The sequence below is a fragment of the Pteropus vampyrus genome, unplaced genomic scaffold (genome assembly GCF_000151845.1).
Source record: "Pteropus vampyrus isolate Shadow unplaced genomic scaffold, Pvam_2.0 Scaffold84, whole genome shotgun sequence".
Lineage (NCBI taxonomy): Eukaryota > Metazoa > Chordata > Mammalia > Chiroptera > Pteropodidae > Pteropus > Pteropus vampyrus.
Window position 1 is genome coordinate 1,690,985 of NW_011888865.1, and position 11,098 is coordinate 1,702,082.

The following is an 11,098-nucleotide window of genomic DNA, read 5'->3' on the forward strand; positions in this document are numbered from 1 at the left end:
AGGGCCTATTTGCAGAGGTAGTGATTCTCAATGAAAAGAGGTGAAAATTTTCGAGAAGTATAAAATGTTTAGCAGCTGTGCAAACCAAACTGGTTCTTTGTGGTTTGCTCAAATCAGACAACATATTTGGCTTTTTCTACCACAGATACCTCTATTCTACATCATCCAATATGGCAAGGCTAACAGAAAATCAGGGTCAAATGAGGAAACTCAGCAAATGGTTTTGATCTGGCTTCACTTTTTGACCACCAACTGGCAAAGACATAAGAAAAACTGCACAGGAGATAAATAATAGGGTAAAAGTACATTTTTGACTATAGGCCTAGGCTCTTGTAAAAAAAGCAGGCCTAAGATTTATAGGAAATATTTTGGGAATGAATTCAAAGTGTTAAGGAATTACAAAATTGTTTTTCCATTTAACAACAACAAAAAAAATCCCCATATTTAAAAATTTTTGAGCAGTAGCTTTTTTTTTTCTCCTGCATCTGCGCTCTATTTAATCATTTTATCACATAACTCTACCTGGTGTTATTTCAGGGAAGACCAAATAACTAAAAAACCTTTATCGGATATGTGGATCACAGCAAATTACTGGTACTTAACAAATACGTAACACAGATAAAAGGAGATTCAAATGAGGTAGAATACATAAACGATCTCAAACAAGTTAATTTGGGGATGACTTTTTACTATTGAGAAAAACTTCCTTAACTGAAAGCTAATTAATATTTTTATTAACTGCTTCAGTTCCCTTCCCATAAGTTCTTATGTTATCGGTATAACAGCATCAATCATAAAACGTATGATAACATATTTTTTAAAATCGAATTCAAGAATGCCAAACAGGTGATTTTACCAAGAGGCCCAAGGGAGCGCCTCACTTCTGTCATCCTAGGAAAAAAGAATAAATGACTCAGATGTAACTAGTGGAAGTAGGTGCTCCCAGGATGTAAGAAATTGTCTTGAGGCAGAAAATGAGAAAGAACACAGGAGAGGAACAGGGGAACCTTAAAGGTTTTGTAAGTGTGTGATATTTTAACCCCTCGAATTAGGAGAGAGCTGCAAAAAGTGGAAAGAGGGTAAAACGGAATCTATATTGGTTTTCTTGAGGTTTAGGGGCAAAAAACGTAAAGCAAGAAGGAAAATAGGCAAGATCAAGGACTTTTAGAGCTGGAAGTTACTAAACCCTTTCACCAAAACTCTTTCACAAAAAAGCACATAAAAATTGCTGTGGTGGAAGAGGCACAATGGGGCAGAGGCGGGCAGAATCTTCATGGCGCACACCACACCCCTTTCTTTCCCCATCCTACAAGTCTGAATTCTCATTTAACAACGGAAAAAACACAAATGAAAGTGACCGGCTCACGGTCATAGCACAGAGGCCCTATGTCATGTCTCTACACAATTCACCTCTTCCCGTTTTGCCACTAGAGGGAGGGCAGGAGGAGCATGAGCGCTTTGTGGAATCAGCTGGGTGAGTTGTGGCGGTGAAAATCCCTTGGGAAGGAAGGCTGGAGGATGCGACTTCAGTTGCAAAGACGACGGCGCGGACCGTCGGCCGGGACTTTTCCCATATGGCCACCAGGTGGCGCTCCCGGCCTGCTGCTCGAGACTGTGCTGCGCGGTGGTACTCAACCGGTCGCCTTGGAAACCGAGGGCGCGGCGGCGGCGGTGACAGAGTGGGTGGGCCTGATCCGCCAGCTCCAGGAGAGTGCTACCTTACCCGCCTACTGCTGAGTATCCGCAGCTGGAAACCCTGAAGAGAGGTCGGGAGACTGGCCGGCCTCCTCGCTGGGTCCCTGACTTTTTCCAGTCTCTTAAAAGGTTAAGACTCAAGAATCTCCACCCCACTCCCACTGGCCCTGAGCTTGCACTGCCCCTAAATGTGCCTGATGTCGCGCCCTGCTGGTGTCCTCCATTGGGCACTGTTCCTGGGCCATTAGAGGAGTTGGTAGAGGTACACTCCACCTCTTCGCCTAGGAGACCGAGAGGGAGGGAGATCTTTTGATCTAATCGGATTATTACCCCCACCTCTTTCCGCCTTGCAGTGAAACCCCTGGAAACATAGCTTATTTGCTGTTCTAGATCATCCACTCTTGGAGGGCAGGATTTAAATTTGATTCGGGTTTGTAACCATCATGGTGCCCTCACAGTCTTTAGCACACAGTAGATGCTCAGTGAACAAATAATGCCTTCCGTTTGCATGGTGCTTCATCACTTGACAATTTTCCCGAAGCGTTGGAGCTTCATTAAGAACCCCGAGAGAAGGTAAAAATAGAAGAGTAACAGGGTGAGAGAGGTTTAGAGACGTCCCAGGTTATGAAACTCGCTGGTGGAGGAGTAGGACTAGATTCAAGTCTTGCTTTCCTCAGCGCTCTTCTAACTGAATTCCGGGTCAGGTGAATGCCTTCTGAGTGAGGAGGACCTCACACGTTCTTGCATCCTTCTCCACACCAGCACAGAGCACCCCCAACAGCAGGTACTTCCTAAATGCTGTGTGTGCTGTTGATGTCACCCTCATCCTCCCGATCCATAAGATTTTGGCTTATTATTATTTTTGTTAGATTTGTATAGTACCTTATTTCCTCGCCTCCCCCTCTTATCCCTTAATTAATTCTCCACAGGGCAGAGAGAGTTGAGGAAGTGGTTGGGAGGTGGGAGAAGATGTCCCATCTAAGAAAAAAAAAATTTTCTGTGAAAGCTGAGAAGGATAATAATAAGACTGTATATCATCCGTGTGTTGATTGGTCATGAATTTCCTTTTCACCACCCCAAAACCCAACCCCAGTATACACTTTTTATATTCATCACTGCTCTTTGAAGACCGACAAGCCTTATTGTTATTCTCCCCCATCAGAGGATTCCCATTATCCTCACAATAATCTCTTCAGGACTACATTTCTTTTCTTTTTTGACATTTCTAAAGCCGAAGGAACACAGGAGTTGGGGAAAAGGGGATAGTTCTGGTTGCTTGAGAAGTTAGTATAATACACTGCATTTCAAACTATGTTATGAGCAAGTCAGGATCAGAAGCTAGACTAATTTTTAAGCTAAGAATCCGATATAATTTGGGAACTGCAGTTCAAAAATGTGCCACTGACCAAAGGGTTTGAATTGGTAAAGAAAATATATGCTAATGTAATGCCCATCACAGTCCTGTGAATGAAGATTGAAACTGTTATTCATCCAGATATTTTTAAATACCTTGATTTGAATATATGGTTGTTTAATCAATCTTTAAACTGGCTCTATTTTACGTTTTAAAGCTATATATACATAATCTATGCAAAAAGATTATCTTTGGGACTATATGTACATAATCTATGCAAAAAGAGGTCTGAAATTTTTTAAGCTAACTTTTAGATGATATCACTGCTTTCTATGAATTCAGGGTTTTTTTTTAATATATGCTGGAGAGCATTTCTAAAATATTTTAAAATTGTATTAAAAATTTGTTCTAGCATAAGTGAGAATTTGAGTTTAAAAGTGATTTCACTTTCCAAATTCACAGGATATATAACATTATGAGCACATAAAGAGGGCTATTGGTAAAGAATGAGCATACATTATTTACAAGTCAGTCATTCAAATTAGACATTTATTGAATGTCTAGTGTGTGCCCATGGGAGATGCTGGCCTATGAGCCGATGTCTATTTTTGAGTTCCCAAAGATAAGGGTTTATTGAAGTAATTGCTATTCAGTATTAAAGGAGTTATATTTTGTCGAAGATGAATGCCATGAATGTTTTTAAATACATAGCTCAACACTATAGTGAGATATGTGGCTTTAAAGTTAGATTGCTCTTTAACAAAGGCTTTTGGAAGTACTGTATTATTATTATTATCATTATCATTATCATTATCATTATCATTATTATTATTATTATTATTTAGATTTACACAAGTTTTTAGCTACTTAATGGCAAATCCAAGATTAGACTTCAAGACTTTTAATACCCATATGGAAATCTTTTACCTAAACTATGCTCTCAACCCCTGATGGAATCTTATTCAGAACTTTTGTCATTGCTAATGCTATTAAGTATATAGCTTCCATTTTGATCTACATTTATGTAAAATATTACCTAATGTCAAGATCTATTCCAAATGTCCAGAAAAGGTATTAGGGCAGAACTTCCATCCTTTCCAGCCTCTACAAAATTATGACGGGAGTCATTAAGAGGCTTCTGGATAGTCGTGGCTCCGCAAAGTTGTGAAAAAAAGTCATTAGGAACTTTCTAGATATTGAACTAGCATCCTGAGACTTCACAGTAAGGGACATACTCTGTTTTTTGAGTAATGTTGCAGAGTCAAATAAGGCATTATGGAGTAACAGTACATTGAAGAACATGGCTATGATGTGTCCGTTTTTTACTAAACAGACTATTTGCTTTTCAGTGAGAAGCACTTAGAGAATATTTTTGGAAACATTTTCTGACAGAAGGTGATTATGGAGTAGACTCTGAAGAGGCTGGAGACTTGAGTCTTTCAAACCCAGACTCCTTACCTGCCCTCACTCCACAGCATATGTTATAGAACGCCCAGATGGAGGACAAAGAGACAGCCCAAAAGGTCACACTGTGAGCGAAGATCTCCGTAGCATGTATTACCTGCATAATTTTGCTAAAGTCTTTTAAAGCTGTCTATTATTTTTAAAAATTTCTGCTTTGTTCTTCCTACCAGTCTGAGTAGAGATCTTGCCTCCTCTATATTTTATAACCACGGGCCAGGTAAAGTGCCACGCATAGAGCAGGCACTGAATGGATGTTTGCAGTTACTGTCAAACAGATTAGGTGTCCGTTTGTCAGGAAATATTCCAAGTGAAACCTTCCTATAAGATAATCACATTACTTTGCGAATATTTTTCTAGAATTCTCATCCATTACTAAGTTAGAAATCATCTAGGTGGTCAGGAACCGTAAATTCTTATAAATGTTTACAAAAATCCCCATTGTTTGTAGGACATTATCAAATGCAAAAGTACATTTTGAGGCAATGTCATTAGCTCATAGCAATAATGCAACTATTAAGCAGACAATCCAATTGGCTTACTAATTTTCTGGAAAGTGTGTGAAACAATAAATCTTAATACAGTTTATGCATAAATCATTTGGGTTTAATGGATCCACACTTTGACTCATATTTTATTAAAATCCTTTTCCGTGAGTGGCAGTTAGGTAACTAATTATACATTAGAGAGTTGAAAACATAAGAGCCAGGTAACTTAGATAATTGAGCGAGATGAGGTCATTTTTCCCTCCAACACCAGATGGGCGCCGCAGGTGGAACGGTGACACTTTGATCTCTTCCATATGACTCAGAAAGAAAATTAGAGATTAATGTTATTTGTTTTAATTTTTAAATAAAATATTTTATAGTAAAAAATCATTGTTATTGGTAGGTTATTGTAAAATGAAACATGTCATCATGCTATCTTTTTGTGCAACAGTGAAATTAAAAATTTTAATTCTGAATAGAAAATGATGAAAATTCAACTCCGCATCTGAAACAAAAGAAAGTAATTTTTTTTTTCTTAGCTAGTAAATTTCTGTGAACTGTGATGGTATAATGACACACTTTGGTTTGCAGCTCATGAAATTATTCTCAATATTTTCATATCTGAGAAGATACCAGTTAATATATTAGCTTGTCTTAATATATTAAATCTTTTTGTTGTGTCACTATGTGCTTTTTCAGTTGGAAAGCATTTTAGTACATTTATATTCACATGTAATAGAATCCATTAGAATACAAGGATGAACACACTTGGCTAGAAAAGTCTCAGACACAAAAGACTGAGCCTTGCTGGAGGTCTGGGTGTGCGAGCAGCGTGTCTACAGGGAAAAAGTGTTTTCATTTTAAAGAGTTTTTCCATTTTGGGTCTGAATAATCTATGTAGATTGCCAATTCAGTGATCCAAATAAATGATGAATGTTGACAATAGCAAACTGCATGGATTAACCTTTCCACATGTCATACTTGGCAGCAGGCAGAGACATCTCTGCTTTACAGTTAGTTACCTGAAATTTGAAGAAGCATGATCTGGAGCTGTAACTAAAGGGAGCATAATAAAGTTCTTTCTATATGTCAGACACTATGCTAGGTGCCTTATATAAATATTAGCTTATTTAATCCTCACAGCAGCTTTCAGAATAAGATTTTTGTCCTCACTTTTCAGGTGATGAAGCTAAAGCTCAAAAAGATTAAGTAAACTACTCAAGGTTACATACATATATACCAGGTGGTGGTAGATCTAGGATTAAAGCACATCTACCTGATTCGTTCTTCTATCCATTCATTTATCCATTTGACAAGGATTTATTGTGCATCTATTATTTTAGGTGGAGAAATACAATAATGCACAGGAACTATATCATTCCCACTCTCACAAAGTTTCCAGCCATTTTAACAAATAATTACAAAGGTTATGTTCTTTCTGCCACACTCAACTGTTAATAGATTGATTGAAGGTTAGGCACTTATTTTTTTTGAGATTAAGAGAAATTGAAAGATAAAAATTTGTTAAGACTGTGATCTTAAAAAAAGTAGTTTAATACCTATATCAAATCTATGAAGTATTCCTATTTACTATAAAAATCTATGAACTGTGGGCCTGATTTCCCCTTTTTAAAAATATTATTTTTGATAACTTTTTATTATTACATGCAAAAGCAATTAATAGCTGATGAAAAGTTACTGCTAATAATAGTACATTATTATTATTGTTATTTACTATTTTGCATTTGTAAATCTCTTAAACATTTAAAAAACACTGTAACATGTGCTCTTATTTGTTCTTTATAACAACCCCGGCCAAACATGATTCCTTTAGATTCTAGTTTCTTAGTGCTCGTGGAAAGTTGTGCTTTTGCTTTATCTTAATTTTAAAAAATTGACAGACATTTATTGAGCTGCTGCTATATGTGGTACCTTCTGCCAAACACTGGAGAAATAAAATAATCGAAAAAGTTCAGTTCTTGCTCTTAAAGAAGCTGGACAGGAGCAACAGACGTAGATGGATAACATAAGGGAGTGAGTCTCAGATGCTTTTGGGTCTGAGAAAGCTGTACCTGGGCTAAACATAGATCTCATCAGACTCAAGAAGGAAATAAAAGGGAATCCAACTGATTCATGATGTCCCAACGTGGTGGTGAGTGTTAGGTCTGGGGACATGGAAGCAGCCTTGATGGAAAAGCCAATTTTAAATTAAGTTTCAGCAGTGCCTTATCTTGAGTAAACATAAGGAGAGGGGCAAAGACAGAGTTTATTTACTTTTTCTATGTCTCTTTTCTAAACAGGTATATTTCTTACTAGCTAAGCAACACCATGGAAAACACAGCAAAAGCAAATAAAAATGATATTCAAGATGAGCCACCAAAAGATGTTGCCTACCAGTGAAGCATTTCTGGACTATCAGTAAGTTTAAATTATTAAAAGTTTCCTATGTAAATGGCAACCATTGTTAAGATGCATGTAATCCAAATGGAAAATGATGCATTCAAAAGCTGTACGGAGAGCTAGATCAGAGGTGGATGGGAGGCATAATTGCACTCTTGTGCTATGTGCACATTTTTAAAAGTTTTTTTGAAACTGACTATATCATAGTCCAAAATAGTAGCTATGAAACAGCATTCATTAATGTGGTTAGCTCCCTCCCTCTCTCTACTGTATTATTGGTCATTCTCCCATATATACCCACCAGCTTGCTGGCCTGCCTCTTAAAATACAGCACAGAATAGTTAGCGAACATTCATAGAAGAGTAAAAGAGGAAATCTTTCTTCTTTATTCAACTTTTCATTTCCAGACATTCCAATTTGCATTATAGTCATAGGTAAAATCCAAATGACTTAGAGAGAATTATTTTCAATAAGAATAATATTTCTTAATGTTTCACTCTCAGGAGCTGGAGACAAAACTAGAGATGACACCTATTCTGTGTTTATGTTCTGTTCAACTGATGGAGCATAAGCTCCTCAAGAGCTTTCGAACCTCACCTTTGGGCCAAGAGTAGATGTTTTAATGTGTAATTCTTAGGGAGCGAGTGATTCCATGACAGTCTTTTTCCAAATACGAATGGACTTCATTTATTGAACTAATACTTGAATGTTTACCAAGTACAAGGCAAGTGCTGGGTACTGGAAGACAACAGAGAACAGGACCACATGGTCCCTGCCCTGATGAAGCGTGGGAGATAGACATGAAACAAGTAATCCAAGCTTTTGGGAAAATTACATAGCTAAATTGAGATTCTATGAAAGAAAAGTGTAGGGTGCTGTGTACGGGTATAATTAAAGGACTAGATATAGTCACAAGGCTCAGGAAAAGCTTGTGTGAGGAAACAGTGTTTAAGCTGGTCTCTGGAAGAGGAACAGGTGTCATGGAGACAACGTGGGAGAGAGAAAGGCTTAGGAAGACCCTGGGGTGAGGAAGTGCTTCTCACAGTCTAGCAAATGCGAGAAGGTAGAGTGCTGGAGAGAAGGCAAGCACAGACAGGCGATTTAAACAAAGGTCAGATAAGCAGAGCCCTATGGAACACTTGCTATATGGGAATGGCGAGCTGTTTACTGGAGGGGACAAGGTTGAAAGTGGGGAGCCTGTGAGGCCGTTGATGAGGTATTTGTTTAAGAGAATTGTTTTTAACAACATTCAAGGAAAATCCATCTCGTTGAGAGACTCCAAATTTTTCAGAAGGCAGTGAGTGAAAACACTAAGAAAGAAATATTCATGGAAAAGGACTTTTAAGAAAGTTTCTCTTTTATTTTCTTCTTGAGATAACATTAAGCACTTACTTCTCAACTTAACTGATAACGTTCCTCATCTCATCTTAGGAAAGGTGGACAAAAAGTCTGGCTCTGTAAATACAACCTGGTATCTAATTTAATCCCATGGTTTATAGTGATGACACCCAATTACAGTTGTTTCTCTCTCTTCTGGGTCAATCAGAAGTCTTTCTCCTCTTTAACAGAGGTTTATAAAGAGGCAAACATTTAAAAATTCTTATGATCTAGTGCAAGATGTGAATTAAGCATCTCATGCTTTTGTTCTCTTTCCTTTATTATAACCAAATAAATAATCTCATGGACTTGAACAGCCAATGCCTTGCTGTACTGTGCTCTATTAGTGACACTACACAATCTATGTGTTCCCAAGTGACAAAACTCTTGTCACATGACAAATTGCCAAGACACCCCCCCTTGTCATCTGAGGAAGAATTGTTCAAGGGCCTGTCTGCAGGATCTAATGTTTCTCTTATACAATCTCAGCTCCTAACAAAAAGCTGAGAGAACAATTGAACTTTTTTTGAATTTATCCCAAGAAAATAAGGCCATGAATTTCTGTGGCTGATTGTGAAGAGCTGAGACTGCCAATGTTAAATCTATAAGGTGATCATTTCTGAGTAATGATGGTTTTTATTTTCTACTTGGTATTTGTTTTCTTCCCAGTTTTCTACAAGGGGAATGGATTATAGATATAGATACAGGTGTGGATATGATTATGGGTAAAAAATAGATACAAGCATAGATTGGAGGGAGAGAGTAGTTGACACATTACTAACGTTTCAATAATACAGGGAGGGAAGGGAAAAGGTGACACATTGTATTACTAACAATTTCATATCATTGTGTCTTAGAATAGTGTTATATCATTTTCAAACCACTTTAGTGTATATTACCTCACTGGTTTATTATCCTGCTTGCTTCAGAGTTTAACGTGACATGTGGGTTACTCTGGCACTGAATAGATGAGGAAAATATGAAAAGGAAAAAAATAGAGCGGTGAAGCTTCAATTCTCACAGTGGCTAATAGTATGGAGTTCTGAAGTTCAGTTTCATTTGCTTCTTGGTAAATCCATTTCTTCATGAGACCTGAAGAGACGGAATTGAATTCCAAGGAGAGGTGAGACTAAGTTACACCTGCAAATACCACGTGGTCCAGAAAGTGGGTAATGAAGCCACCAAAACCTTTAGGGCATCTCAGAATTCCCCCTGAGGCCTGCTGACATCACTCAGATCTTTCTGAACTGTTCACTACAGAAGGAACACAAGACAAAGTCCTAGGTTGTTTGCTCCTAAAATGCTCTGAGGCTTAAGTGTAGAGTGGCCAGATATAGCAAATAAAAATACAGATGCCCAATTTAATTTTAATTTTGGATAAACAACAAATAATATTTTTATTAAAAGTGTGTCCCATGCATGGTCTGGAGTTCAGGCTAGATGTAGTCTCCAGCCGCATCTTTACATGCTCAATCATCACCAAGGTAAGCTCTTGGTCTCAAACCAATGGAGACCAAGTACTTGAGATTTGTTTGCCTGTTTTACCCATGCAGAAAATTAGGATTTCCATACTTATAATTGCAGAAATTATGTGAGTAATTAGTACATAATTGCATAAGTTCTTTTCAGATCATTTTCATTTGTAATATTTTTGTTTTTCTCCTTAAAAATGGGAGATAGAGAAGGCACTCTTTTAAAATTTTTGCACATCTAATCTTTAGGTAAGACAGAAAAAATGGCTTATAGCCTTATTTTTTACTATTGTGTGGAGACCACCTGTCTATATTAGTTCTTCCATTTACTATCGTTCTCATATCTAATTATTTCCCTTGTAGCATTTATCACAATGTGTAAATAATATGTTTGTGTTTACTTCTTTATTGCCTAGTAAAATGCAAGCTCTCTGCTGGCAAGGATCATGAAAATATTGTTCATTGCTGTCTTTATACTCCCTAGTATACAATGCTGGGGACATAGCAGCTGCTCATTAAATCTATACTGTATGTATGACTGAATGAAAGGGAACATTGATCAATTTAAATTGCAGAATTTTAGAGCTGAAAAGGAACCATAAAACTCATCTTCATTCTCTTACAGAAAAGTAAGCCAAGCATAATAGGTTCAGAGACAGTTAGCAGAGAACCAAGCCTAAAATCCAAGTTTCATAGTATCTAAACAGAGCTTTTTTTTCCCACTAAAGGATTTACTTGTTTTGTTTTTATATTGAATTTTCTCATTATTTGGAAAGAAGGAGCCTATTGTATACTCTCTATTAAGTATACAATATCAAAAATATGAACGATATTTTGTGGGAAAGACTGAG

The 11,098-nt window shown here is 37.3% G+C and overlaps 1 protein-coding gene across 1 annotated transcript in view; it reads left to right on the plus strand.

Moving 5' to 3' along the window:
* The first annotated feature begins 7,326 nt into the window (after window positions 1–7,326).
* Window positions 7,327–11,098, plus strand: part of CCDC83 (coiled-coil domain containing 83) — a 46,206-nt gene continuing 42,434 nt past the window's right edge. The window contains 2 exon segments of the mRNA XM_023532492.1: window positions 7,327–7,382; window positions 7,384–7,416. Of these exon segments, the coding sequence (XP_023388260.1) occupies window positions 7,327–7,382; window positions 7,384–7,416 (89 nt within the window).